At 53.6% G+C, this 27682-nt stretch overlaps 2 protein-coding genes across 11 annotated transcripts in view; both read right to left on the bottom strand.

Moving 5' to 3' along the window:
* Nucleotides 1–67: 67 nt before the first annotated feature.
* On the bottom strand, nucleotides 68–12066 carry SH2D5 (SH2 domain containing 5). 2 transcript variants are annotated; one of them, XM_036444557.2, is made up of 10 exons: nucleotides 11863–12066; nucleotides 8061–8188; nucleotides 7661–7741; nucleotides 7176–7250; nucleotides 6203–6349; nucleotides 4138–4386; nucleotides 3797–3971; nucleotides 3337–3445; nucleotides 2505–2664; nucleotides 68–1918 (listed from the first exon to the last, which is right to left on the bottom strand). In XM_036444557.2, the coding sequence occupies exons 2-10, from the start codon at nucleotides 8145–8147 to the stop codon at nucleotides 1670–1672; spliced, it is 1332 nt and encodes a 443-aa protein (XP_036300450.1). In that variant the 5' UTR covers nucleotides 8148–8188; nucleotides 11863–12066; the 3' UTR covers nucleotides 68–1669. The 2 variants fall into 2 exon arrangements, with proteins under 2 accessions (XP_036300450.1, XP_045441044.1); XM_045585088.1 differs by lacking the exon at nucleotides 11863–12066 and having other exon boundaries at nucleotides 4195–4386; nucleotides 8061–8299.
* A 9699-nt stretch (nucleotides 12067–21765) lies between these two features.
* Nucleotides 21766–27682, bottom strand: part of HP1BP3 (heterochromatin protein 1 binding protein 3) — a 30146-nt gene continuing 24229 nt past the window's right edge. For all 9 annotated transcript variants that reach the window (XM_036444545.2, XM_036444553.2, XM_036444547.2 and 6 more), the window contains 3 exons: nucleotides 25544–25655; nucleotides 24013–24135; nucleotides 21766–23506 (listed from right to left, as the gene is read on the bottom strand). In XM_036444545.2, the coding sequence (XP_036300438.1) occupies nucleotides 23212–23506; nucleotides 24013–24135; nucleotides 25544–25655 (530 nt within the window). In that variant the 3' untranslated portion in view covers nucleotides 21766–23211. The remainder of the gene's footprint in view (nucleotides 23507–24012; nucleotides 24136–25543; nucleotides 25656–27682) is intronic.

Below are 27682 nucleotides of genomic sequence, written 5' to 3'. Positions count from 1 at the left end.
TGGCAAACAAAAACAAAACAGGAAAACCGAACAAAGACATCACCTTCCAAAGAAAAAGTCTGTACCAGACGTTCCACAGGAATGCATTTTATTTCAAGTACATACAGTACAGAGAACTGGGCTACCCCGGTGGTGCTGGTTGGAAAAGAGAGAAAACTGATCTACAATTAAGACATGGACGTGTTTGCACACCCGGGTCAAAAACCTTGCCCTACGTGTGCCTCGTGAACAAGAGATGCTGTGAAGAAGAATGTTAAAGTGCTTTGGGAACATCCCTGACCCCTTGTCCACGTGGATAATTTGCACAGCAAAGCACACCCAGCACCGAGGCAAAGCTCTGGCCTTCCATGTGCGGCTCCAGTGCTATAATCCTGGGCACGGTGTCACCAAACCCCTCTCTCCGCCAGGGAAATGTGGGGACCCTCCCTCCCTTTCTCGTCTGTGGGGCTGCTATTCGTGGGAGGAGCCAGAATCTGTGACTTTCAAGGCACAAAACAGTCACACCCAACTCCCAGGAGAGAGAGAGGGCAGCCCCAGATTCATGACGAGGCCTTTATCTTAGCCAGAAGATATTCACCCACAGTGACCTTCCTCCCTAGCCTGGCAGATTTGTGTCCACCTGCCAATCAGCAGGGGTCCGTCCTGCAGACGACCATCCTTTCCGTGACTCCCTCCGTCCGCTGAGGCCACGCCCCTGGGGCAGAGCCCACACCAGTTCTAACTCCGGGGGCTCTGCTCGGCCCCTCCCCCAATGGAGCTGGCCTAGGGTGGCACGGCGGCTCCTGACAGCCAGTCAGAGCCTCACTGAGGGCCATCCCCTCCTCAGGTGCCTTCCCGGGCAGTCACCAAACCCACTGCAGCCTGCAAGCTGAGCTGGGCTCTCAGCCCTCTGCTATCGCCCCCGTCAGCCAGCAGGAGGAAATGCACTGTGGGTGTGCCTGGGGGAGTGGGTGAGGCTGGGCAGCCTTCCCCGTGAGCAGGAATCACACCCTGTGGTTTGAGTACAGACCAGCCTTCCCAAGCGGTGCCCTGCGATCCTTTCCCCCCATGGCTCCCGTCCCTCTCCGCACACAGGTGTCCGCCCCGCGCAGGGGCTTCAGGCGGCGGCCCTTCCTCCACCCTGGCCTCTGCACCCTCCTAGCCCGCTCTCCAGAACTCAAGGGAAGACTCCCTTACCGCAGAGGACTTGAGAAACACAGCCGGGGTGCGGCCCACAGGCTCCACTGAGTCATCTGTGTCTCTCCTGAGAGGGTGGCTCACCCCAGGCCTCTGCCCAAAGTGAGACCTCGCTGCTCCTGCCTCCCCAGGCACCTCGCCCTCCGCGTCTGGCTGCCTCCGTCAGGCGCTCTCCAGAGACTCCCAGTCACGGCCCCTCAGCCTGGCCTCCTTAGGACAGGCTACCGCTCCACTGGGAATAACCTTCCCGCCCCCTCCTCCCCCCAGGAAGCTCCAGTGAAGCCCGGAGAGCGAGCACCAAGCCACCTGCAAGTGCACAGAAGCCTGGAGATCTGCTACCCTCCCTGCCGTCTCAGGGGCCACATGTGGAGTGAGAACCCCCAATCTCAGGGCTCCGCCAGTCGGTGAAGTGGTGGAAGGCAGGACCAAGGGGCTGAGAGACGGGGTGGAACCGGCCAGGGGGTGGAAGAAGGACAGAGTGGCCTGCTGAGGTCTAGGGACCAGGGAAGACGAGGCCGTTGGTGTGGGGCCCGGCCCCCCAGCCCAGGCCCTGCAGCTCTGCCTCGGACTTGGCATGGCCCAGGGGCCGGAGTGTCCGGGGTGGCCTGCCCTCGGGCCCCCAGTCCTGCTCCTCGTAGCCGGGGTTCAGGCGGCCCATGTCCAGCGAGCAGAAGAGGCTGCGGGCGGTCCCCGCGTGGTGCTCCACCAGGGCCTCCAGGCTGGGGAACTCAGCAGGCAGGTGCTGGGGGGTGGGAGGGAGGGAGAGAGGGGCTCTAGTGAGTTCCCGGGGCTGCTCCCAGCACAGCCAGGCACCATGTCCTCTCCCCCTCTCCTCCGGGCCAGGCCGGGACTGAGGCACTGAGCACGGAGGTGAGGGTGCACCTTAAAAAGGCCCGCCCCTCCCGGGCCCTGGGAAACCTGGGATCATTCGAGACTCCAGACCTGGAGGCTCAGAGGCTGTCTGAGCTGAGCAAGCCTACCCTGAGTCAGCTTCCTCCCGCGAAGCGATGGGTTAGGGTGCGGGAAAGCAGGCTTAACCCGAGTTTCCCACAGAACGTGAAGCATGATGCTGGCCCCAGACTCTGCTCGGGGTGCCCTCCCAAGGCCTCTAGAGAGGGGCCCAGGGCGAGCCCATAGGCAGAGGCGGGGTTGAGTGGACCAGTGGGGGGCGGGGGCAGCAGGCACCATGACTAAGGAGCTGGATGGAAATACGTAAGGGATGGGGCCAGAGAGAGCCAACAGGGGACTAGGATGAGGGTGAGGCGGGCTCTGGAGTGAAAGGGAGAGGGGCCCGCGGGCAAGTGGGGGGCTGACGGCCCTCCCGCTACCTCCACGCTGTAGCGGCCCAGGTGGTTCCGGAAGACGTGGTGGGGCACCACGCCGCACTGGGTCCGCACCGACAGGCACCACTGGCCGCAGGCGCCCGGCTCGGGCCATAGCAGGAAGGCCCCGAGCACGTCTCTCCGCAGCAGGGCCAGGGCGCGGGGCCTGGGGGCAGAGGGAGCGGCTGAAGGTGGGCCCGCTAGTCTGGCCTGGTTCAGGCTGCTCCCAGGCAATGGTGTGCCAGCCCCAGAGCATCTTATAGCTTCTGTCGGTTTCAAAGAGGAAGGGAGAGGGGGGATGATTGATCAGCTGCCTCCTGCACGTCCCACAATGGGGGATAGAGCCCGCAACCCGGACTTGTACCCTGGGACCTCCTGGTCCATACATAGGTCGACGCTCAACCACAGAGCCACCTGGCTGGGCCCATACCATCTTAAAGCACCTGCCAGGAACAGGGCCTCCAGAGGGAAGCTTCAGCCCTCCTTTCAGAAAGGTTTCTAGCGCGTCCTTAACTGGCAAGTCCAAGACCTGATCAGGAGCATTTGAAAGCCCTGACATTTGGGGAGCTGTCCCCTGGAGCTGAGGTCTTCAGTCCTTTGAATGACCTCACTGGACCCTTCCCCAGCCCTGCCACGAAGGTCCTTTTATTATCCCCACTTTCCAGCTGAGACGCCGAGGCCCACGATGCTGGAGGCTCTGGCCCGAGAGCAGGAACGCCCTGCCCTTACACAGGAATCTGCACCTACACGTCAGGGCCCCAGGAACAGGGGCCCCCACAGCCTCTTCCTCTGCTCACCCCCAGGGGCTGGCCGTTCAGCCGGGCCAGGCCGCTCCTACCTGGAGATGCCAGCAAAGGCCCAGATGTTCTCGGTCAGGCTGCCCTCCGTTTCCGCCAGGCACACGGGGCCGCCAGGGCCGTGGGGCCCCGCCTCCCAGGCGGCAGGAACTGTGGGGACCATCCAGAAGTCAGAGGGAGAGATGGATTCGTCCTCACCCAGCGCACCTCACCCCCACAGGCCCTAGGACCCCACCCGTCTCCTCGCCAGCAGCCACACATCCAGCCTCCGAAAGACACCCCACACCCCAGCACACCCCCGCCAGATAAGCACAGCCACAGCCACACCATCACACTGCGAGCCCTGCGCACTCAGGGGTGGACACGACACACAGCCACACACAGGCCTCTGCTCGGAGGCACCGGCAAGGCCGTGCAGAAAGACTCTCGGGCCCACTCCCTCTGACTCTCACGGGTGCACAGGCTGAGCCTAGGCCCTCGGGCAGGCTGCTCCGGACTCACAGGCCTCCCGGGCGGACAGCTGCAGCTGGGTCTCGTAGGTGCAGCCGCGGTAGGCCCCGGAGCGGATCACCTTGCTGCGAATGGCCTTCTTGCGCACCAGGGTGGGGGAGCAGTAGGGGTTCCCCAGGCGGAAGAGGCGGGCACCCCCACAGCCTTCCAGCTCCAGCAGCTCCTTCTGGGGGACCGAGAGGGGCCCGGAGGCGTCGGCAGGTCAGGTCCAGCTGTGTCAGGTCAGGCGAGCCCCCCCTCTGATGCCCGGCACCACCTCCACGTGACCCCCCAAACCTCACCCAGGTCCCTGTCCACTGCCCACTCCCTGGCCGGGGTTGGGCGCTGCTTACCCCACTGCCCGCGGGCCCCTCCGCGGGCAACCGCCGGAAGGAGACCAGGGCCCGCACGTTCTGCGAGAGCTGATCCCGGGCGAAGGGCTCCCGGACGGGGCCGGGGGGCCTCCCGGGGCTGGCCAGCGGCTTCAGGGGCACATCCCCTGCGGGCCCCGGGCAGGGCTCCGGTGGTGCCCGCTCCGCGGGGTGCTGCGAGAGGTAAGCAAGCTGGAAGGAGCGGCAGAGCAGCAGGTGCAGGATCTGGACCTGGAGAGGGGAAGGGAGGGGAGGGGAGGGGAGGGAGGGGAGGAGGGGAGAGGAGGGAGGGGAGGGAGGGGAGGAGGGGAGAGGAGGGGAGGGGAGGGAGGGGAGGGGAGGGGGGAGGGGAGGGAAGGGAGGGGAGGGAGAGGAGGGGAGGGGGGAAGGGAGGGAAGGGAGGGGAGGGGAGGGGAGGGAGGGGAGGAGGGGAGAGGAGGGGAGGGGAGGGAGGGGAGGAGGGGAGGGGAGGGGAGGGAGGAGGGGAGGGAAGGGAGGGGAGGGAGAGGAGGGAGGGGAGGGAGAGGAGGGAGAGGAGGGAGGGGAGGAGAGGAGGGAGGGGAGGGAGGGGAGGAGAGGAGGGGAGGGGAGGGGGGAGGGGGAGGGGAGGAGGGAGGGGAGGGAAGGGAGAGGAGGAAGAGGAGGGAGAGGAGGAAGAGCAGGGCTCAGTTGAGGGAGGTCTCCTGGCTAACTTAGGCATCAACCCGCTCTCCAAAGGGCCATGCCACTCCTTGGCTTGGGACGCTCTTCCCGTAAGTGGGAGGACACCTACTTATCCCTCAGAACCTCACCACCACGCAGCTCCCCGAACCAAGCACCTACTCTGTCCCAGGCATCGTGCCTGCAGCTGGAATACCTGGGCTAAATGCCCCCACCCCGTGCCCCGGCTCAGCACCCTCTTAGAGGCTGGCTAAGAGCCCGGGCCTTGGAGTCACAGCACCTGGCACCCGATCCGGGCTCTGGCCCTTAGGAGCTGCTGTGTGACCCCGGGCAGAGCATGGCGCCTCTGGTCTCATTTCCTCATCCCCACCTCCGTGTGCTCCTTGAGTAAAATTCCCAGGCTAGCGGAAACCGGTTTGGCTCAATGGATAGAGCGTCGGCTTGGGGACTGAAAGGTCCCAGGTTCGATTCCAGCCAAGGGCATGTACCTTGGTTGCGGGCATATCCCCAGTATGGGGTGTGCAAGAGGCAGCTGATCGATGACTCTCTCTCATCGATGTTTCTAACTCTCTATCTCTCTCCCTTCCTCTCTGTACAAAATCAATCAAATATATTTAAAAAATAAAATTAAAATAAAAAATAAAATAAAATAAAATTCCCGGGCCAAAGCCCAGCACTCTGCCCACCACACCCACCACACACGTCCCCACATTGTCACTGTGGGCGCCAGACCAGAGGCCATGGCTCAGCCTCTCTCAGGAGCCAGCACAGGCTGGGCACACGGGGGTGATGGAACCAGGCCCAGCCTCAGCTGCCGGACAGCTGGCTGCCGAGGCTGTCGTTCGCGGCGGTCACCCTGGCTTTGACTTCCAGGCTCTGCCTGCCCGCCCGCTCCCTGGAGCCCACTCTGGAGCCGGGCCCAGCCCCTCTCTGGAAGGACTCCGTGTCTGTGATTAGGGGCAGGCCCCGGTGCCAGGGTGAGGTTTCTGTCACAGGGAGGGTGCTGCACAGACACTCGGCTGAGCCTTGAAGGGCAAGCTGGAATGTGCCAGGATGGGGAGGCGAGGGGCACCCTGGCAGAGAGAACAGCAGGAGCAAAGGCGTGGCAGGGGGACCTTCCAATCCCCAAAGCGTGGCCCAGTCTTCCGGGCGATCCGAGGCCACGGACCTGCTTTGTGGGGTCCTCAGCAGGCAGAGCCAGAGAAGGAGCCGTGTGGCAATGGGCCCAGGTCTGGGGGGCTCAGGGCAGCGTGGCCACGTCCTCCCTGGCCTCGGGCCCTGGAAGCCCATGCTGAGGCCCAGCGCACACGAACACACACACACACACACACACACACACACACACACACCCCGGCCTCAGTGCTGGCTCCCTGCCTGGCCCCCGTACCTCTCCGGGCTGCCTGCCCACAAAAAGGTGACAGAAGAGCTTGCTGGCCGGGCTCCGTGGGTTCCGGGCCACAAAGGCAAACTGGCAGTCGGCTGGGCACCAGGTGGAGTACAGTATCCGCCGCAGGGCGTGTGCCATCAGCAGCACCTGGGGGGGCAGCGGGCATGACGGCCTCCGTGAGACCCTCCACCGGGCCTGCAGCGCCGGCCCAGAGTGTGCCAGCCCTGCGGGCCCCACACACCTGCACGCCCAGTTTCGGGCCCACCCAGCTCCTGGGGTAAAGAATTCTCCCTCCTTCCAGTCCTGCCCAAGCCCTGCCTCAAACCGAAACCCCCATCCTTCCCTGGCCACTGGGCTTGAACCTCCTGCTCCCTCTGCCAACCTGCCGGAGCCGAGGGGCAGAGCATTCCGGCCTGCAGGGTGGCAGAGGCCGTGGTGCAGGCCTGGGTGCACTCCTGGCCGCGGAGGCGGATGAGCTGGGTGTGCATCCTGGCTCTGCAGTCCCTCTCTGCATGCCTTGGGCAGGTGGTACAACCCCCTGTGATGGGGCTGCTGGGGGGTCAATGAGACCTCGTGCGAGTGGCCCCGGGCCCGTCCGGTGCACACCTCGGGGACACCACGTGCACCGTCTTAGGAAGCGGCACCCAGCCTCCCAGTGTGTACTTCTGGCCTGCGGTGTTCGCCTAGCACTGGGAGAGGCTGGGCGAAGGAACGGGGGCCTCCTAGCCCCCAGCCTGAGTCTGGCCTCCTTCCACCGTCACGAGAGGCGGCCACAGCCCACTGGGCAGGCTACGAAGGGGCCCAGGGACTTGCCCAAACCTCTTGGGGTTCCTGATGCTCAGGCCGGGAGGTACGGCCTGGAGAGTTTGGAGGGCCGGGGCCAGGGGTGAGATGGATGAGAGACTGTTGCCAAGTCCATCCTGAGGGGGGACACCTGTCCTGCCCAGGCCTCACCTGCACCCCTGGCTCCTACCTCGCCCTCCCCGCTGTAGATCTTGAGGCCCTGCAGGCTGAATTTCAGGATGACGGCCCGGCGCCGGGGACAGTCCTGGGGGAAGAGTTGTGGGGGGGCAGGTGTTACCTCTCAGGCCCTGCCTGCCCAGCCCGGCCTCAGTCCCAGTCACCAGGGGTGGGTAACCAACTCCCCCACCTGCCAGGGGACTGAGCCTGGACAGTGGACCCTCAGGGGCCAGGGGAGTGTGGGTGACTGACCCTGGCGGGACCACCCCCCACAGCCAGGACCATCCCCTGGACACTGTGACCGCTGAGGGAGAGGGCCTGGGCCGAGGGCATGGGCTCCAGGAGCCTGGGTGTGGCTCAGCATGGCTCCGGCCCTCCCTCCGGGGCCTCACCTGCTCCCTCTGTGGCTGGGGGTGGGGATCAGAGGGATGGTCCCAGGGGCCGTTCCAAGGCGGGGACCCCCCACAGCGAAGTGCCCCCCCCCCCCAGCTCTCCTACCTTCAGTGCCCACAGCTGCTGTTGCACCAGCCACACGCCCTCCTGGGTGCCCAGGTCATCCACGGAGAAGGACCCCACGTACTGCTTGGGCGTGGGTGGGGTGGGAGGGCGGGAAGTCAAGCATATGGCTCCTGACCCCCATCCTCAATCCCTCCCCCCCCCCAGGCACACTCTGCTCTGCTGGGTGAGCTGTGGCAGGGACAGAGCACTGTGCTCGGAGTCCAGACTCTGCTACTTCCCAGCAGGTGGCCTTGGTCAAGCCACTCAGCCCCCGAGGCCTCATCTCATCGGTGCCAACACACACATTCCCGAGCCTGGATCAGGGAGGGAAGACACAGAAACAGGTCCTCCCCATAGCTCCTCCTCACCCCCCCAGGCTCCGCCCACCAGAGACACCCACCTGGGCGAACTTGGTGATGCACCTGGGCCGGTGGGAGGCGGGGCCGCAGTCAGAGGCCCTCCGGCCCCTGGCCCCGGCCTTCTGCATGGCCCCCAGGGTGCCCAGCTTCCAGCCCCGGGCAGAGAAGGCTGCAAAGGGCAAGGCAGATGGTTGGATCCCAGGCAGTCGAGCCCCGGGCTCTCATTGGCTGCCAGGGAGCTCCTTCACTGGGCAAACTCTCAAGGCCACGTGCAGTGCCAGGCCAGGACTGGGCACGGGAGACACCGAGGCACAGAGACCTGGACAGAGTAACCGTCCCGCCCCCACGCAGCCAGCACTCTCGTGGGGGAGGAAGGCGATCGGGAGGTAAGACGCGGACTGTGCTGGGCGCTGCCAAGGCAGAGAGGAAGACAGGAACGCGGGAGCTGGCGGCAGCCAAGGGAGTGAGGCTGGGAAACAGCTAAGGAAGGGGTGCGGCAGTCCACGTCGTCCACGGACATTGATCCCTGTGCTCCGGGCTGGGCAAAGAGCAGGGGGGTGGGGTGTGACAGCGGGAGACCAGTCTGCAAAGGCCCAGAGTGAAGGCTGGGGCCAGGGAACTCGGCTCCATCCTGTGGCAGCGGGAGCCACAGAGGTCCCGGACAGGAGCTCTGGAGCCTTCGGGGGGGGGGGGGGGATGAGCTGGTGCCCCAGCTCGTCCGCTTAGCCTGACGCCAGCCCCTGGCCCGAGCCCCCACCACACAGTGCGACTGAGGAGCCCCACCTCCAGCCCAGCCCAGGTTCTGGTCTCTCCTGGGGCCCCCGCTCCCAATCCACCCAGAGAGGAGGAGACTCGCAGGAGGGGAGGGCGGGGACTGTCCTCCGGGCAGGGAGAGCACTCCCTCCCACCAGAGCACAGACCGCAGCTGGTGCTGGGTGAGCGCGGGATAAAGGCTCCCGGGAACGGCTGGCTGCCTCAGCCTGGGTCCCCAAGGCCCCAGCCCTCCGTTTCTCCTGGGGCGACCCCAGCCGGCTCTGTCAGCAGCCCACCTGTAATCACGGCGCTCGGGGTCAGAGTGATGTGGGTCCAAATCCTGGGTGACTGGGACAAGCCTCCTCACCTCTCTGAGCCTGGTCCTCAGCCCCAAACAGGAATAAAGCCAACGAGGAGCCAAGGAGGAGTCAACGAGGACTGGAGGGAGGAGCAGGCGCCCAGGTGATGCCAGCCAGGCTCGGAGCTGATGCTCAACAATCCGGGCTCACGGATGGCAGGCCCACAGCCGGAGGCTCCGGAGGCGCGTGGAGACAGTGGGTGGGACCCTGGCAGTGCCCTCCCTGCCCTGGGCCATGCTTGATCTAGGTCACCCAGCCTGGGAGGGCGTGGCAGGAGGAGAGCCGGCCTGAGGGCCAAATTCCAGCCAGGAAAAAGCAGGGATCAGACGGGGTGCTGGGCAGGAAGAGGGTGTGTTCTGGGGGTGCTCTACGGCCTGCAGGGGGCCTTGGCCAAGGGGCTTCAGGTGCTTTGGAACTGACATGGCCACCCGGGAGCTGGGCACAGCCCCTGCCTCTGCCTGCCCGTGACCTTCCGCCCAGGCTCAGGCCAGAACGGAGGCACCAGCAGCCATCAGAGCCAGAAATCAAAGGCTGTGCCATCCCTGCGAGGCCTCCCTCCTCCTCCCTCCGGTGCCCGCTCCTTTCCCGGGACCCACATCCTCGTGCACTTTGATTCCGACATTTTATACATCACGCCCATGACCTCCTGTTCCCTTTACGTGTAAGTAAAGCAAAGTTAGCCGGGTAACGGGCACCAACGCCACGGCTCCCGCTCCAGGCGTGGACGGGGGGGGGGGGAGGGGGGGGGGCTTCCAGTTAACTGGTCTTTCCACCTCATCCTCACAGCACCACGGGCTGCGGTGCCCCGCACCCCAAGGCGGCGAGGATCGGAGGAGGCAACGACGAAAACAGAGCGGGCGAAAGGGAGAGGGAGAGAGAGAGAGAACGGAGGATGAAAAGGCAGCTGCAGGCGTGGAAGCGTGAGGGATGAGATAAAAGACGAGATGAGGGCGGGATGGAGGAGGGAGAGGCACAGAGCACGCTTCTCCGGTGCTGACAGCCCCTCAGACAGTGACAGACGCCTTCCCGCACACACCGAGACAGCTGTCTGGCTGGGAACAGCTTTCTCGGGGATGCCCACTCCCGCCACTGGCCCTCGCATAGCCCCACCCCAGCCATGATCGCCTGGAAACTTCCCTGGAGACTGAAGTTCCTCCCTTTCTCTCCCTCCCTTCCCAGCCTGAGGGGCCCTTCAGCCTCAGGCCAGGAGCTGGGGGCTGTCCGGGGTCCCAGGCTCACTGACCTGCATGCCTGGTCCAGGCACCAACACCCGCTTCCCCCTGGGCCAGACCTGTGTTCGCTGAGGTTTGCACAGGAGCCTGGCGGGCCAGCCCCTCTGAGGGGCCGCCTTTGGGAGGGGGGCTCCTCTTTTGCTCCGGGGTTTCCGGGTGGCCCTGCTGGGAGACGGGCTGGGTGGGCTGGCTCGTGGAGAGGGTTCAAGGGCAGAGGCCCTGCTCCACGGCACCCCTCCAGCTGCTGGGACCCCACTCAGCCTGCAGAGTCTGGGCTCAGCAGAGTCCCTCAGGGGGTGAAGTCACTGGCCCAAGGTCTTGGGGTACTGGGGCGGGGGGAGGGGGCAGGTGTGGAAGCAAACCCAGGGCTCTGGGGCTCTTCCTCAAGGCCCGGCAGTGCCCTTCTGACTCCCCTCCCCGAGCAGGTGTCTGTGTGGCGGGTCCCAGCCTCTCCAGCGGCTGTCACACTCAGGTGCTGGGGGGCTGGCGGCATCAGCAGAAAAGCAGCTCCATCTCTACCCGCCAGATGGTCTGGGGCGGCCAGGGCCCCTCAGTCACTGGCTTCACACCCCACCCCCCTGCCTCGGGCTCAGCTGCACCGGTGAGCCCCGGATCTAGCACACCCTCCAGTGCACCCCCACCTGCCCTGGGCCCCAGGAGAGAGACGGAGACCCTGGGCTGTGGTCCCACAGGCTGGCGGAGGTGACCTTGGGCAAGTCACTAACCTCCAGCCGCTCCCTCACCGGTAAATCCGGGAAATAACGGCAGCCACCTCCTGGGGGCACTGGTTTCTCTGGGACTATTTCCCAGCGGGACTGGGTCGGGGGGACAGGTCCCAGCCTGGAGGGGCACGGGGCCGGGTGGGGGTGATTTAGAGGGAAACACAGAGGGGGAGGAGGGGGAAGGGAGGGTGCGGCGGAGGGAAGGGTGCTGTCTGACACCGCTGGTCCAGGGTGGCCTCTCCGAACACCGCCCCGAGCGGAACGCGCTGTTTTCGGGGTGAGGCGGGCGGACGCGGAGGGGCCGGGGCGGGGGCTCCATGCGGGGTCGGTTCCCACGGGGGTGACTCCTGGGAGCGCGGCGAGGGCGCCCGGACCCCGAGGGCCAGCGGGGCGGGCGCGGAGGGGGACGCGGGGGACGGGGGTGCTGGTGCTGGAGGGAGGGCAGAGGCGATGGTGGTGACGGTGAAGGAGAAGGTGAAGGTGGTGGTGCTGGAGGGAGGGCAGAGGTGACGGTGGTGGTGACGGTGAAGAAGGTGAAGGTGGTGGTGATGGAGGGAGGGCAGAGGTGACGGTGGTGGTGACGGTGAAGGTGAAGGTGGTGGTGATGGAGGGAGGGGGCAGAGGTGCTCCTCGCCCCGGAGACCCTCCCGTTCTCTGCGCTGGAGGACGATCCCGGCCCCCGTCGACCCCTGTCCCTGCCCCGGCCCCGGCCCCGGCCCCCGGCCCCCGGCCCCCGGCCCCCGGCCCCCGGCTCCCGGCTCCCAGGCGCGCACTCACCGCGGCCGCCGTCTCGGTCCAGTCGCCGCCGCCGCCGCCGCCGCCGCCGCCGCCGCCCCCGGAGCCCCACGTGGCCGGAGACCCGGTTCGGACCACCTGGCGGCGGAGCCCGGCCTCACCCACCAATCAGCGCCCGCAGAGCGGCTCCGCTCGGCCGCACCGCCCAATCAGCGGCCGCGAGGGGCCCTGGCACCGCCCCCCCAGCTCGGTCCCGGCCCCACCCCCACCCCGCCTTAAGGGTTGGGGTTTGGGGTGTGGAGTCCCCGCCCCCGAGGGCGCCTCTTCTCCGGGCTGGGGTCTCCCGCGCCCAAAGCCTCGCCGAGAGCCCTTCCCGCCCCGCCCCCTGGGCAGCCCCCCCCCCCCCCCCGTCCCTCCATCTGCTCCCGCGGGCCTCCTCCGGGAAGCCCTCCCTGACCACCAGGCTGACCCTCCGCCCTGCGGGGCCCTCGCCTCTAGCGGGTCGTCCCTCTCCTCTAAGCAGAGGGAAGCCGTTCTGGTCAGGAGGGTCCGTCCCAGGGCGAAGGGCAGAGCTGAGAGCACAGGAATGAGGTTAGGGAGCCTGGCCAGCCCCACCCTGCCTTCCCTCACCTGGGGCTGGGCGGGGGTAGCTCATCCTCCCCCCCAGCCCTTCCCAGACCGTTATCTGAGCCTGCCCGGCTCAGGACCTGCGTCAGGAAGTCTCCTCATGAACACTGATCATTGTACGTGGGCGGTGGCCCTGTCCTTGGTTACAAGAAAGCCCCCTGGATGGGGAAATCCACTCAGAAGGGGAAATCTAGCCAGATGTGTCCGTGACCGCTCTGAGCAGGAGGGCACTCTGGTTCCCATCAGGCCAGGCATCCTGCTCTCCGGTGCCAAACCTGGTTCCACGTGCATTTCACCTGAACTCTGCAGAGGAGACACCGGCAGCTGCCACACACCTCGGCAAAGCCAGGACACAGGTGCTCGGTCCAGTGGAGGAGCAAAGGCTGAGGGGAGCACCCTGGCGGAGAGAGCCTTGGCCTGGGTCTGAGGACCTCAGGGGAGTCCGGAAGGAGGCAGGTTTGAGCCAAGCCCGGGGACCAGGCGTTCCCTCTGCCTCCCGGGAGCCTCTGAGTGCCTTCCAGAGTGAGGGGTTATGGTTACAGGCGTGGTCCCGAGTCTGCACTTCTCATCCACCAAATGTGGGACCGCAGGCAAACACCTTAATCACTTGGCTCCCGGAGTGTCTCTCCTGAAAGTGTTACTAACACCTGACTCACAGGCCAGGAGGATTCCAATGAGTTATTGTGGCCAAGTGCTTGGCACAATCCCAGCCCCATACCACACCACAGTAAGTGAAGTGCTCAGTAAATATTAGCTGGCATTAGACTGTGCGTTTATTCTTAAGTGTCTTTTGTGCATCAGTGAATGGCAAGTGTTGATGGAGTCCCACATGCCAGGGGCTCTGGGAAGCCCTTCCGTGAGGAGGCCATGTAACAGCCTTGAGCCCAGGAATGAGAAGGATCAAGATGGTTTACAAGATGGTCCTGCTCTCCAAAAATCCCCATTTATGAAGCTCAGTGTACATAAAGGATACTTCTTACCAGCCTCCTAAACATTTCAAACAGAGGACTTGCCCATTACTAGATTCACAGTCCATTCTGAGACATTACAGAGAAAACAACACAGCCACAATTCTATTAACTCCTGGCTCTCACAAGTTTCTGATGCATGCAGTTTTTATTTTATTTTATTTTTTTTGCATGCAGTTTTTAAAATAGTGGCAGGAGCCCTAGCTGGTTTGGCTCAGTGGATAGAGCATCAGCTTGCAGACTGAAGGGTCCCGGGTTTGATTCTGGTCAAGGGCACATGCCCGGGTTGCAGGCTCGATCCCCAGTAGGGGCCGTGCAGGAGGCAGATCAATGATTCTCTCTCATCATTCATTGATGTTTCTACTTCTCCTTCTCCCTTTATCTCTGGAATCAATAAAAATATATTTTAAAAATAGTGACCAGAATTTGTTTCAGGTCAACATTTTTTTAAAAGGGAAAAAAGAGACAGGAATTAAATTCAGATAGTGATATAGTTCAAACCAAAGGGATAATTCTGCCTTCTAAGTCTGTCTCAGGAAAAAGGGATAGAGGGTCAAGATCTGAGTGGCAGGTACTAGGGATACAGAGATTTACAAAAAAACAAAAAACAAAAACAAAAAACAAAAACCATGCCGAGACGGTTTGGCTCAGTGGATAGAGCGTCGGCTTGGGGACTGAAGGGTCCCAGGTTCGATTCCGGTGAAGGGCATGTACCTTGGTTGCGGGCATATCCCCAGTAGGGGGTGTGCAAGAGGCAGCTGATCGATGACTCTCTCTCATCGATGTTTCTCTCTCTCTCTCTCTCTCCCTTCCTCCCTGTACAAAATCAATAAAATATATTTTAAAACAAACAAACAAACAAAAAAAAAACAGTTCTGGAAAGATGAATGTGTGTCAGAGGTATGTGACATTCACTCTTGACTTTACTACCTTCAAGGATTCCTTTTTTTTAAAAATTTATTTTTTAAAATATATTTTATTGATATTTTACAGAGAGGAAGGGAGAGAGATAGAGAGCTAGAAACTTCGATGAGAGAGAGAGACATCGACCAGCTGCCTCCTACACCCCCCCCACCGGGGATGTGCCCGCAACCACTGTACATGCCCCTGACCGGAATCGAACCTGGGACCCTTCAGTCCGCAGGCCGACGCTCTACCACTGAACCAAACCGGTTTCAGCAAGGATTCCTTTTTTTATTGGTCTTCACCCCCCACATAGGAATACAGTGTTTCAAAACCAAATGAATTTCACACTTGACGTTTATTCCTCCATTTTTATTTCTGTATCAAAGGAATGTATAACTGCCCAGGCGAGCTATTTCCCTAGGTTACCAAATTCGATTGATCTAATTCCACTGAAAGCACAGAAACTCTGAGCTTCTGCCATGCACGTAGACTTACTAATGATGCTTTCGATGTAGAACTTCGGCGGTCTGCATCAGAGGAAGCATACTCCAGTGGGTGCCAGCCATCTCCTGGGCAAGCCAACCTGGTCCCACTCAGGACGGCAGCCTAGGACAGCCATTGCGGCATCGTTATCTGCCCCATTTATCTAATCCCACGGTCCTGACAACACGGCTCTCGGGAGCCACCGCCGGGTACAGAATGTCAACCCTTAGATGAATGACTCACTTTTGCAGGAAGCCCTAAGAAGTCACCTAGAAGGACAGAAGAGGCAAGCTGGGGTGGGGGTGGGGGGTGGGAGAGTGATCTCTGAACATGTTAGGACCCATGGCCGTGCCATGGCATTTCCGGATGAGTCAATGGCAGTGACTAAAGCACACAGGTGTGAGCTTGCTATCACAGTTTGCCCTTTTCTGAGAAATCCCAGAGAAATCTGGCACCGGGGTTGCCAGCTGACACATGTGAGTGGGATGTAACATCACATCCTTTCAAAGCCAGGGACTGAGAACTAGCGCTGAGGCGGGTGCTCGGAACAGGCCTGGGCTCAGCGCCCCACACACCTGGTTCTTACAGCACACGCTTCCCTCCGCCTCCTCAGCAACACCTTCCCGTGCTGAGACCTACTTTCAACTTGGAGCGCATCGTTCCGTTCTCCCAGGTTTCTCCTCATGGCTGTCCCTGAAACGCACCCCGAGTGCTCCCCCAAAATAAGTGACCTACAATGGAAATTTTTATTCTTTTTATTTTTTATTGATTTTTTTTTTACAGAGAGGAAGAGAGAGGGATAGAGAGTTAGAAACATCGATGAGAGGGAAACATCAATCAGCTGCCTCTTGCACACCCCCTACTGGGGATGTGCCCACAACCAAGGTACATGCCCTTGACCGGAATCGAACCCGGGATCTTTCAATCCGCAGGCCGACGTTCTATCCACTGAGCCAAATCGGTTTCAGCTAGAATGGAAATTTAAAACAATTCTAAGATGTGCTATGGGTGGAATTGTGTCCCCACCTCCCCACTCAATATGTTGAGAAATAACCACTCGTACCTCAGAAGGTGACTCTATTTGGAGCGAGGGTCCTGTGAAGAGGCAAATTAAAATGAGCTGACTTAGAGTGAGCCTTAATCCAGTATAACCGCTGTCCTTACAGGAGAGGAAACCTGGGCACAGACACCTCCAGGGGGAGACGATGGGAAGGCACGGGGAGGGGGCGGCCATCCACAAGCCACGGAGAGTGGCTGGGAACAGGTCCTTCCTTCACAGCCCTCGGAAGGAGGAACTAACCCTGCTGACACCTTGAACTTGGACTTGAAGACCCAGAATTGTGAGAAAATAACTGTTATGAGCAGACTGATATAGTGATTACAGCAAGATTCCTTTTCATCCATCCCAACAGCAGACCACAGCACCGCAGGGTCAGAGTCTACCTCCTGGGGAATTCTGGTTCCAGGGGTGTGGAGGTTAGAGGGTCCGAGAAATGCAATCTAGTTCGACTCTCACCTTCCCACTCGCGAAGCTGTGATTGAGCATCTTGCCTGAGGTCGCGCTGTTAGTTCCAAAGGGGACGCAGGCGCCTTGGCGCTGGGGGTCATTGGAGGGCAGTCCTGTTTTCTGAGAGTGAATGTGCATCCCTGGGGACCACCTGGTGGAGACGAAAGTGCTGCTGCTGCTGCTTTGTTTCTAGGATATCTTTTTTTTTTTTTTAATTCAGTTTTACACAGGAGAGGGATAGAAAGCTATAATAAAAACTTCGATGTGAGAGAAACATCGATTAGCTGCCTCCTGCACCCCCTCCCCCCCACTGGGGATGAACCTGCAACCAAGGTACATGCCCTTGACTGGAATTGAACCCAGGACCCTTCAGTCCGCAGGCCAATGCTCTTTCCACTGAGCCAAACCGGTTTTGGCAATCTTGCACTCCGTTCCATTTGGTTCAATGTTACCATTAATTTAATGGCATTCCCTCCAAATGCTTTAGAATACAAAGGGTGCCCCAGAAACTGGCACTATGTTATCTTGTTGCAACCTGTACCCCATTTGGGGAACAAGGAATGGGTCTTGGTTCTTTCCCAACTGGAAAGAACAGGTCTAAAGAGGATACCTTTGCCCCGCCAGCATGGCTCAGTGGTTGAGCATCGACCTATGAACCAGGAGGTCCCGGTTCGATCCTGATCAAAGACACATGCCCAAGGTTGTGGGCTCGGTCCCCAGTAGGGGGTGTGTAGGAGGCAGCCAATCAATGATTCTCATCACTGGTATTTCTATCTCTTTCTCTGCTTTCCTCTCTGAAATCAATAAAAATATATTTAAAATAAAAAAATAAAGAGGACCCCTTCTCAGAAACACTTATTAGAGACCTGTTGCCAGAAACAAATATGAGTCTAGGGATACCTTTTAGAAAGTAAAGAAAGGCAGTTAACATCGAATACTATCTAAAATTACACTTATGTTGCAAACTATAAACTGGTCACAATATTTAACGGAGATTAAAAAGCAAAGGTTGCTCATCCAGTGGCCAGTTTTCCCTGTAGCCACTCTTGATCCACAGCCAGCTGAGGCCCCAGGCATGGCCCAGGTGACAGCTGATGGCTACCTACGCCTGACGGCCCCAGCTTTTTTTTTTTTTTAAATATATTTTATTGATTTTTTTACTGAGAGGAAGGGAGAGAAATACAGAGTAGAGTTAGAAACATATGATGAGAGAGTCATAAGCTGCCTCTTGTGCACCTCCTACTGGGGATGTGCCTGCAACCAAGGTACATGCCCTTGACCGGAATCGAAACTGTAACCTTTCAGTCCGCAGGCCGACACTCTATCCACTGAGCCAAACCGGTTTCAGCATGAAGGCCCCAGCTTATAAAGCACTCCTGTCTCTTACCCACTGGGCTTCTCTGCTCTCCTGCTCCCTGGTATTTGAAACTTAACACTATATCCATTTCTTCTTTCTCTTGCTCACTTTTAAAAAAGTCAACTCCTAGCAGTTTGAAACTTGATTTTAAAATCTATTAAAATAGCCAAAACCAGTTTGGCTCAATGGATAGTGTGGCGATCTGTGGACTGAGGGGTCCCAGGTTCGATTCCGGTCAAGGGCATGTACATTGGTTGTGGGCACATCCCCGGTAGGGAGTATGCAGGAGGCAGCTGGTCAATGTTTCTATCTCATTGATGTTTCTAGCTTTTTATCCCTCTCTGTTCCTCTCTGTAGAAAATTAATAAAATATATTAAAAAAAATAAAAAAATGTTAAAATAACCAAAAAATCTGCTAGCCACAGCCCACAGATCTCTCTGTTCGACCCTCTTGTACCTTGTTGCCATATGCCCCACTACCTGAGCTGTCAGTACACAAAATTTCTAAGGAAGGTGTGGAGGAAAGGTGAATGCCTAGGTGCAGGTGTGAACTCATCACTTACTACACGTCCAATTTGGGGAAATCAGCTAAATGTAATTGCTTCTGAAAATTGGGGATAATATCACATATCTTTATAAAATACTTGTGAGGATGTGAGGTAATGTGACTGAAGAGCCTAGTAATAGGAAAACTCTAACAAATGGTAGTTTAAACCACAAAACTGAACTCTTGCAAAATTGGACATTCTAGTTCATTTATTTTGAAAAATCATCTCCCCTGAACCCCACTCCAAAATCCTAAAATGCCTGGTAGCCTGAGTGTAGAGAACATAATTCAACCTTTGAGACTTGGTAATCTCACATTGTCTCTGGGTGGCTATTCTTAGACGTGATTGTGGATTCTAACCCCCTTTGTTTTTCAGAAGAAATCAAAGCTCAGGGAGAGGCAGAGGCTTGGCCAAGGCCGTGGCAGCGGGTTGTGACACAGCCTCCAAAGATCGCTGTGCAGTTACCACAGCTACAGCAGTTAGGAGACTGGGCTGAGTGACATTCCAGAACCAGAATTCACTCTTAGTTTGGAATTGATGAGAACTTGTTCTACACACCATACTAGCAAATTTAAATACACTAACAAATAACAGAAGGGATTTAGGCTTGAAAGTTCTTCATCAGTAAAATGGATAAGCAAGAATGTTGTGCACCTCTGGATTTTAGGGTAAGATTCCTTTGGTACTGAGCAAAGCAAAGCAAAGACAGGAGGGACTGGATGAGTAAGGTTTCTTTCAGAATCATCAGTATATGGGCAAGAATTTCTAATATTCCAGCTCATGATTACTAAACAGGTATCATGTCCAAAAAATTTGTTGTCAGACAGCCCCACTGTGGAATCTCTCTGGGGAGGCCTCCTAAAGCACACGTTCACAGTTTACAAAGAGGGAGGAAGCTGCTCACTTAGCACCATAAAAGTTCTGGTAAAAGCTGCGGGTCCTGGAGGAAAAGCTCTTGCAAGCATCAGCACCCTGTGAATGAAAACATTTGCCTGTGACACATTGTGAAGAAGCCAGAAAGTGTCCTGTCCCATGGCTAGGGTTTGAGAATGGCCACGCACTTGTGCAGTGTCCCCCCAAAAAACTTAGGGCAGCTTAGAAATCCAAAATCTAATTCTAGTAGTTCCTGCCAGAGTTCCTAAAACCAAAGTCATGACTCTTATTAGCAAATTTAGTAATTTCATCTCATTTCAAAATCCTCCTTTCAATTAAGCCCTTTCTTTTTCATGACTAGAACGTGGAGTCACTGGGCTGCAGGGTAAGGAGAGAATTCACGAGCCTGAAAAACTGCCAAAGGGAGATAGTTGAGCAGAGCAGCCGGAGATGGCTCTGCATTCAGTCCCTGGGATTCATTCTAGCTGTCACTTACTACAACGTGGGCAAGTTTCTGAATCTCACTCCGTGCCTGCTTTCCCTTCTATAAAATAGGAGTAATCGACAACGATCATCTCATAGGGTTGTGGAGAGTGGCTACAGCATGTGGACATGTTCAAGTCTCGGACTAATGAGAAGGCACGGGCCTCTCATGGCAAAGCCACGTACAGGCCCCAGCTTGGAGGGCAAAGACTTTCCATCACAATTACAGCCAAAGGCTATGGTTGTAAGCTTGACCTTATGTCCGAACCTGTGGTCCCAGGTGGCTGGGTGATGTAGGCTTTGGGAGGTGCGCCAAGTACTGCCAAAATAAAGCTTGGTATTTGATGGAGTTCTCAGGTGCATGTAATTAAGTAGATCTGAAACTTGCAAGAACATTGTAAACACCTTGACCATGCCCTGCTTTGCCTTCGTGGATCTGACTATAAAATAAAGACTTGGCTTGCAGGCTATGTCCACTGTCTCTCCATCCGAGAATAGTGTTCCACCTGGCCCCACCTACAGTAGGTCCTTAGGATTTGTTCCTACGGTGTGGTGTGACGTAATGCGGTTTTCACCAAAAGCCAGAACCCACCTACATAAGCACCTACACCACTTACATGGAGCACATACACAGCAGTAATGAAGTGAAACAGTAAAAAAAAAAAAAATTAAAAAATAATTCGACCTTTACTTGTGGAAAATAAATAAAAAACATAAAGCACATATGTACATACGTCGAAATGACGAAGCTTTTTAAAAATATATTTTGACTTTTTTACAGAGAGGAAGGAAGAGGGACAGTTAGAAACATCGATGGGAGTCATGGATCAGCTGCCTCTTGCACACCCCCTACTGGGGATGTGCCCGCAACCAAAGTACATGTCCTTGACCGGAATCGAACCGGGGACCCTTCACTCCTCAGGCTGACTTTCTATCCTCTGAGCCAAACCAGTTTAAGCAGGTCTCTACATTTTTATGCAAAGTATCCTTTGTCTTTCAGTAGGCGAAGCAGCCAACAATCTTTCTCCCAGCACTTTCTGAGATGCATTTATCAAAGGCAGTTTGTTGGTGGTTTAAGAGTTTGTGAAACACTGTAATTGACTCAGTAAACCACTAGGGGAGAGCACTGAAGCCACTGATCCATGCTAGAATTGCTGGGAGTATCTTTTGGGTTTCCTGTCTTCCTCTCTATCATAAGAAAGTAAAAAAGTATGCGTTCTGCTCCTTTAGAATGCCTAGAGGGGAAAAATCCCCAAACATTTATTTATCTCAGCATAAATATCTTGAGCATCTAATGGACAATGCCGTCACCAGGTGTCTGCCTGTTCAGGATATCTTTTTTAAAGTAATATCATAAAACAGAGAAATCAACCAAAATCCTGCTTTTGATTCCAGAAAAATAGAGAATTCTTAGCACAGGTACCTAACACCCATACTATTAGAATAACTTGCCGAACAATGTAAAAGAGATTAGGATTACTTTCTAGAATTAGTCCAAGGATCTAACTGAACATTAGGCATTAAAAACTGGAATCTATGGTCTTAAAAACAAGGACCTTCATAAAATAAAAAATATTTTAAATCTCTTATAAACACCCAAAGATAATATATCTAGAAAAATTATGCCAAAACCGGTTTGGCTCAGTGGTAGAGCATCAGTCTGCAGACTGAAAGGTCCCAGGTTTGATTCCGGTCAAGGGCATGTACCTTGGTTGCGGGCACATCCCCAGTAGGGGGTGTGCAAGAGGCAGCTGGTCAGTTTCTCTCTCATCGACGTTTCTAGCTCTCTACCCCCCTTCTTCTCTGTAAAAAAAATCAATAAAATATATTTAGAAATAATTTACCATCCGTATAAGAATTAGAAAGCACAGCAACTAGAGTATGGCTGAGTTGGTTGGGCGTCATTCAAGCACCAAAAGGTTGCTGGTTCTACTCCCAGTCAGGGAAGATGCCTGGGTTGTGGGCTTGATTCCCTGTAGGGCATGTGCAGGAGGCAGCCAATAGGTGGTTTGGTCTCACATCGATGTTTATCTCCCTTCCCCTCTCAAACAAAAAGAAAGAAAAAAAAATCAATTTAAAAAAAAGGAAATTGATGGCAGGTATTACGAGAGTAGAAAAGATTCAAAGTATGGAAAATACTTGGCTACTTCTAAGAATATACTAGAAACTTTTAAATATAAGCTACAATTCAGCAGCTTTTAAAATTTCATGTTTATTCATATTTTTCAAAATATATGTACATAAAAAAGGAAGATTTACAACAGGAAAGATTGCCTTACATGCAACACAAATTCCAATGAACTCATGATGGGATCACACATAATTATGAATTTAATTCAACTCAACTTTCTCAAGTCCATTTCCCAGCCACACTTCAGGCTGCAGACAGGATCCCAGGAGACAATGCCAGTGGAATGGATAAAACAAACTTCTTGGCTTCTGGCAACACTCGGGGCCAGAAGATGTACACCGAAAAGTTTAAGACAATAAAAATGTCAAGTGCCACAGGGAAGATAAATGATAACCGAAATCAATGTTTTTCAAGTAGAAAGCCAATACTATTGAACACAACTTCACAATACTAAAACAAACACAAATAGGAGGTTAGGTAGTTTGGCTTCATTTAATTTCTTTAAAAAACAAAACAAACACAACATCTCAAAAAGGAAGCCACTTGCTTGATATCGAAAGTGCTGTGGAAAGGAGGGGAAAAGAACTCATAGATGAATCTGGAATCTAATTTATTTTCGCAAATTGTGTTTTCCCACTTAACATTTCTACGTTAGCAACAATGTAACTCTCCAACATTTCCTTATAAAAAGGCAAATAAGAAGTCAGAATTCATGCTCCAAATATTAAAAAATATATTTCAACATCTGATTTTATGTTTTGATTTTTTTTTAACACAACACCAGAAATCACAAATTATATTCTAATATTCCCCTTCAGTCCAAAACCAAGTGGTGGAGAGACCTTGTGCTTGCTGTTAAGGGAATGCAATACCCTGGGCCAGTGAGACACCTGCAAATCATCAAAGTGAGTGGCCCAAAGGAGTCCTGCATCTTCAGAATCTATGAGATCACGTTTTTGGCTTATTCCCAAAGCTAAGACATCTGTGTTTACAGTCAGAGAGAAAGGGCTAGTGGAGTGGTTTATAAATAAGATGAACTATTATAGCTGTAACTGGAGTCTCCAGGCAGGGGCTTTACAGTCCAGTCAGTGCTGCTCTGCCTCCCTCTACTTCCAGGACTTGACCAGCATTCTCTTCTCCATGCCTTCTACAGATATAAAAATCGTTGCAACTGTTTAGATAAAACTAGGAGGGGTAAGAAAAGCCAAGACTGACCATTAAAAAAAAAAAAAAAAGGTTGGGTGTAGGGGAAATAAGAACAAGTATAGATTATACAGTTCAGGAAAGTCCAGAATTATCGCAGAAATTAAAATGACTGAAGGAAAGAGCAGGCACCCAGGGCAGCGCCTAAAGCGAACAAATACCTAAACCGGTTTATTTGTATTCCCTCCTCGCAAATTCAGAGAGGGAACAAATGTAATTTAAGCATCAAAACTAAAATAAATGCACACTGACCTTAGAAAATAAGATTTTAAATTTCATCACAATACCCTTTTTGCCTATAAAATTTACTTTTTTGCTTTGAAAGATTTCTTCATGGTGGATTTGCCCTTGGCAGGCAATTTCACTTCCTTTCGCGCACTAGCAGCAGGCTTCTTTGCAGAGCCCCCGCTGGGTTTCTTGATGACTGAGGGTGAGGGTCTGGCTTTCTTGGCAGGAGTCTTGGCCTTAGGAGGGGCTTTCTTGGGCAGGGGCCTGGCTTTCCCTCGCTGGGCAGCAGGGACTTTGGGCACAGGCTTAGCCCCTCTCTGCTTCATGGCTGCAGCCTTTCCTGAGGCCTTGGCTGGGGTTTTCTTCTGCAACCTGGGAAACAGCGAAGGCAGACACTTAGCACCTGAGAGAGGCACTTTGCCAGGAAGACCAGATACTTCACGAAAAAAGAAATGACTACACAGAAGTCACACTTATGCTACGAACAGAAATGTAGCCCAGCCAGGTGGCTCTACCGGTTGGAGTGTCCTCCCGTACACCAACACGTGGCAAGTTCGATTTACAGTCAGGGCACATATGCCGGTTGGGAGTTCAATCCCCAGTCAGGGCTAATAAGGGAGGCCAACTGTTGATGTTTCTCTCACACTGATGTTTCTTTCTCTCACTCTTCCTCTCTAAAATCAATAAACATATCCTCAAGGGAGGACTTAAAACCAAAAAATAGAAATAAATTATGGATATATTTACAAGCTTGACCAAAGAGTAAATTACACATTCACAGGCTTCGTTTCTTAAGTTCAGAGCCTCTGAATTTTCAAGAATACAAGTACAAATGTTACACTGAGAATGTGAGAAGGCTGGTTTTCACATATCCACACCTCTTAGGTGGAGGAGGCTCTTCATCCTCAGAGTCTTCTTCTGATGAGTCTTCCTCCTCATCCTCATCCTCATCCTCATCTTGAGACTCATCTGACTCTTTCTGTGGAAATAGAACTCCTGGGCTATGGGGGTAAAAAAGATAACATGAAACTAGGTGCATTGTCTCTGAATATTCCCGATATTCCCCCATTTTCTCCAAGCTTCCCCAAAGATATCAAGTTAGGTTACAAGTATTGGGTTACAACTGAACCTATTTTGAACACACAAAGTTACGACAAATCTGTAAATGTCCCAGGTCATACCTCATTCCCTTCCTCTTTACTTTTAATAAAATTGATCCTTTAAGAAACACAAGCAAAAAAGAAAACCACATTTTTATTGATTTCAGAAAGAAGAAGGGGAGAGAAACAACGATGTAAAAGAGAAACACTGGCCGAAACTGGTTTGGCTCAGTGGATAGAGCGTCAGCCTGCGGACTGAAAAGTCCTGGGTTCGATTCTGGTCAAGGGCATGTACCTTGGTTGCGGGCACATCTCCGGTGGGGGGTGTGCAAGAGGCAGCTGATCAATGATTCTCACTCATTGGTGTTTCTAACTCTCTATCCCTCTTCCTCTTGGTAAAAAAAATCAATAAAATATATTAAAAAAAAAAAAAAAAAAAAAAAAAAAAAAAAAGGAGAGAAACATTGATCAGTTGCCTCCAGTATGTATCCTGACTGGGGCTTGAACTCCCAATCTGGGTATGTGTCCTGACCAGGAATCCAACCTTGACCTTTTGGTGCACAGGCAAATGCTCAACCAACTGTGCCACAATGACCAGGGCAATAAAGTTGATTCATCACATTTTATGTGTATGACTGTAAGATTTCATTTAAAGTTTAATATTTGAAAATATAAAATAATATGCATTCAACCAGTAACACTTTTCTTGCACACAAAGAATAAGCAAGCCCTGCTAAAATAGGGCTTTTGTGGTACATGTCATGAAATGTTACTAGAAATATAAGTATAAGAAGGCTATATAGCATGGTGTGATAGAACAATGCTTGCCCCAATGGTGTTCAATACATTTTTTTGGCTCAATGAATAGATAACACAGGTTTTCAAGTAAATGTCCCTGTCTCTACTGTATGGAGAAGGCAGATTAAGATTCTTGGAAGCAGCCAATGTTTTCCCTACTTGATTGATGCAGGACAATTAAAACCCTCTAATAGCCTTCCTGTCATTATCAATTATTAAGGCAAGAATAAACATCAAAATTACTGCCAAGGATCACAAAGAATTCAGTACCTGATTTCAGGAACATGTGGCTAACAATAAGTTCTAGCAGGATAGCCAAAATTCCTCTGTTCTTACATGTAAAACTTTTTATCTAAAGCAATATTGCCTTCAGTAGTCTTTATTTTCAAATATATTCAGTTCAGAGCAATAGTACTAAGGGTCAAATAAATTAAGCAAGTCTGTAAACTATAATCAGATTTTAAATTTACAATGACCAATACTTCATATTATGGGCTAGGTGTTCATTTACCTGGGATAATAGGGAAAACAGAGTTGGAAGGTGCCGCTGAATCCTTTACCAGAGATTTGTTCCATCCACCCATTCTTTTCGCATTTCTGCAGGGTTTTCTTCAGCAAATGCACTGAAAAAAATTCAAAAATGAAGAAAGTGGTTTAATTAAACCAACTTGGAAATTCTCTCAACCACAATCAGTTATTCATCAATTTAATGTCCTGTCATATACAGTAATTGGCTATTTTAAGTGAATCCTTTGTGGTCAAAGGAATTAACTAATTCACTAAACAATTATTTTTTATTTTACTTTCTTTCCCCCCACACCAGCCCCCACTAAACAATTATTAAGACCCATAATGTGGCAAGACTTCAATTATAATGAAAAAGATTTTAGAGACCACCTAGTCCAATTCCTGATTTCACAGAAAGGAAACGGAAGTCCAGAGTGGTGACTTGCCCACAGAGGTGTGCAAAAATAGGTTTATACCCTTGTATATGGTTAATAGCTGACATAAGACTACTAAAGGTCTGGTGCATGAAATCTGTGCGAGGGGGGAGGTGCCCCCCCCCCCCCCCCGGCTCAGCCTGGCCTGCACCTTCTCTCAATCCAGGACCCCTCAGGGGATGTCACGTCTAAACCAGCAATCAGACATCACTCTCGCAATCTGGGGCACTGCATGCACCAGTGACCATACTTTTCATACAGGTGAAAGGCATCATGCTGTTGTATGGGCAGCTACATTTTTTTGCCCTGATTATAAAAAGTAGTACATAACATGATCCTTCTGAGGCAGTAGTACCATTTTCCCCATCTCATGGGTAGAAAAACTGAAGCAGAGAGAAGTTAAATAATTAGCTTTGTCACACAGTTATAAGTGTCAGAATCAGGGCTGACTACAAAACGTGCAAGCCAGAGTCCACGTATGTCATCACTGCATCATCCTTTTTTCAGTGTTAGCCTTGCCAGGCTTTAATGTTTAAATCTAAGAGACTGTTCCCAATATATAGGGTAGGGTCCCTAGGGCTGGCCGGAGAACAGAGTCATCTTGTTGCCTTGGTGTCATAGTGACTGGTCGTTCCGTCGTTTGGTCGATTTGCATGTTAGGGTTTTATTATATAGGATTTCCACTCATCCAAACATTTATCGAGTACCTATAAAAATAGATAATCAGCCGAGGCCGGTTTGACTCAGTGGTAGAGCGTTGGTCTGTAGACTGAGGGGTCCCAGGTTCGATTCCAGTCAAGGGCATGTATCTTGGTTGAGGGCACATCCCCAGTGGGGGGTGTGCAGGAGGCAGCTGGTCGATGTTTCTTTCTCATCGACGTTTCTAGCTCTCTATCTCTCTCCCTTTCTCTCTGTTAAAAATCAACAAAATATATTTTTTTAAAAATCATCTAGAAGACTACCCATAAAGGTAAACAAAATCTATTTCTCCTCAATAGCAAAGAGTAACAGCACAATACCATGGCTCCTGAAGGCCTCCCTATTGCTATCTTTCACACAGACACATCAAAATGTATTTTATAGGATTCAGTGTCTAAAAGACAGCAGCATCAGTGAAATTGAAAAAGTTAGTAACCAATTTCATCTTCTACCATTGTGCCAAGAGAAAATTATGAAATAGTCTATAAGGGTCAACTGCACAATTAAACACAGAATATATCTTAAGTAAGGAAAGTTTATTTTAAAAACCAGTTTCCAGCCGAAACCGGTTTGGCTCAGTGGAAGAGCGTCGGTCTGCGACTGAAAGGTCCCGGGTTCGATTCCAGTCAAGGGCATGTACCTTGGTTGCGGGCATATCCCCAGTAGGGGGTGTGCAAGAGGCAGCTGGTCGATGACTTTCTCTCATCGATGTTTCTAACTCTCTATCTCTCTCCCTTCCTCTCTGTACAAAATCAATAAAATATATTAAAAAACAAAAACAAAAACAAAAACCAAACCAGTTTCCAAAGTACACAAGAAAAAAATTACCAGAAAGCATTCCTTCATGATGTTAAAATACACATATTGCACATATGTTAAAAAGCCATTATTAAGACTTCAAAATTACTTTAATATATTCTAGTATGAATTTTCTGTTACTTAACTTGCACATTCTTCATCCTATACCAGTGAAACTTTTCTATTAGTTCACTGAGAAAATGTATTATCTT

Source organism: Pipistrellus kuhlii, unplaced genomic scaffold (genome assembly GCF_014108245.1).
Source record: "Pipistrellus kuhlii isolate mPipKuh1 unplaced genomic scaffold, mPipKuh1.p scaffold_m20_p_2, whole genome shotgun sequence".
In the NCBI taxonomy this organism is placed as follows: Eukaryota; Metazoa; Chordata; class Mammalia; order Chiroptera; family Vespertilionidae; genus Pipistrellus; species Pipistrellus kuhlii.
This window is presented reverse-complemented; position numbering and strand designations above follow the sequence as displayed.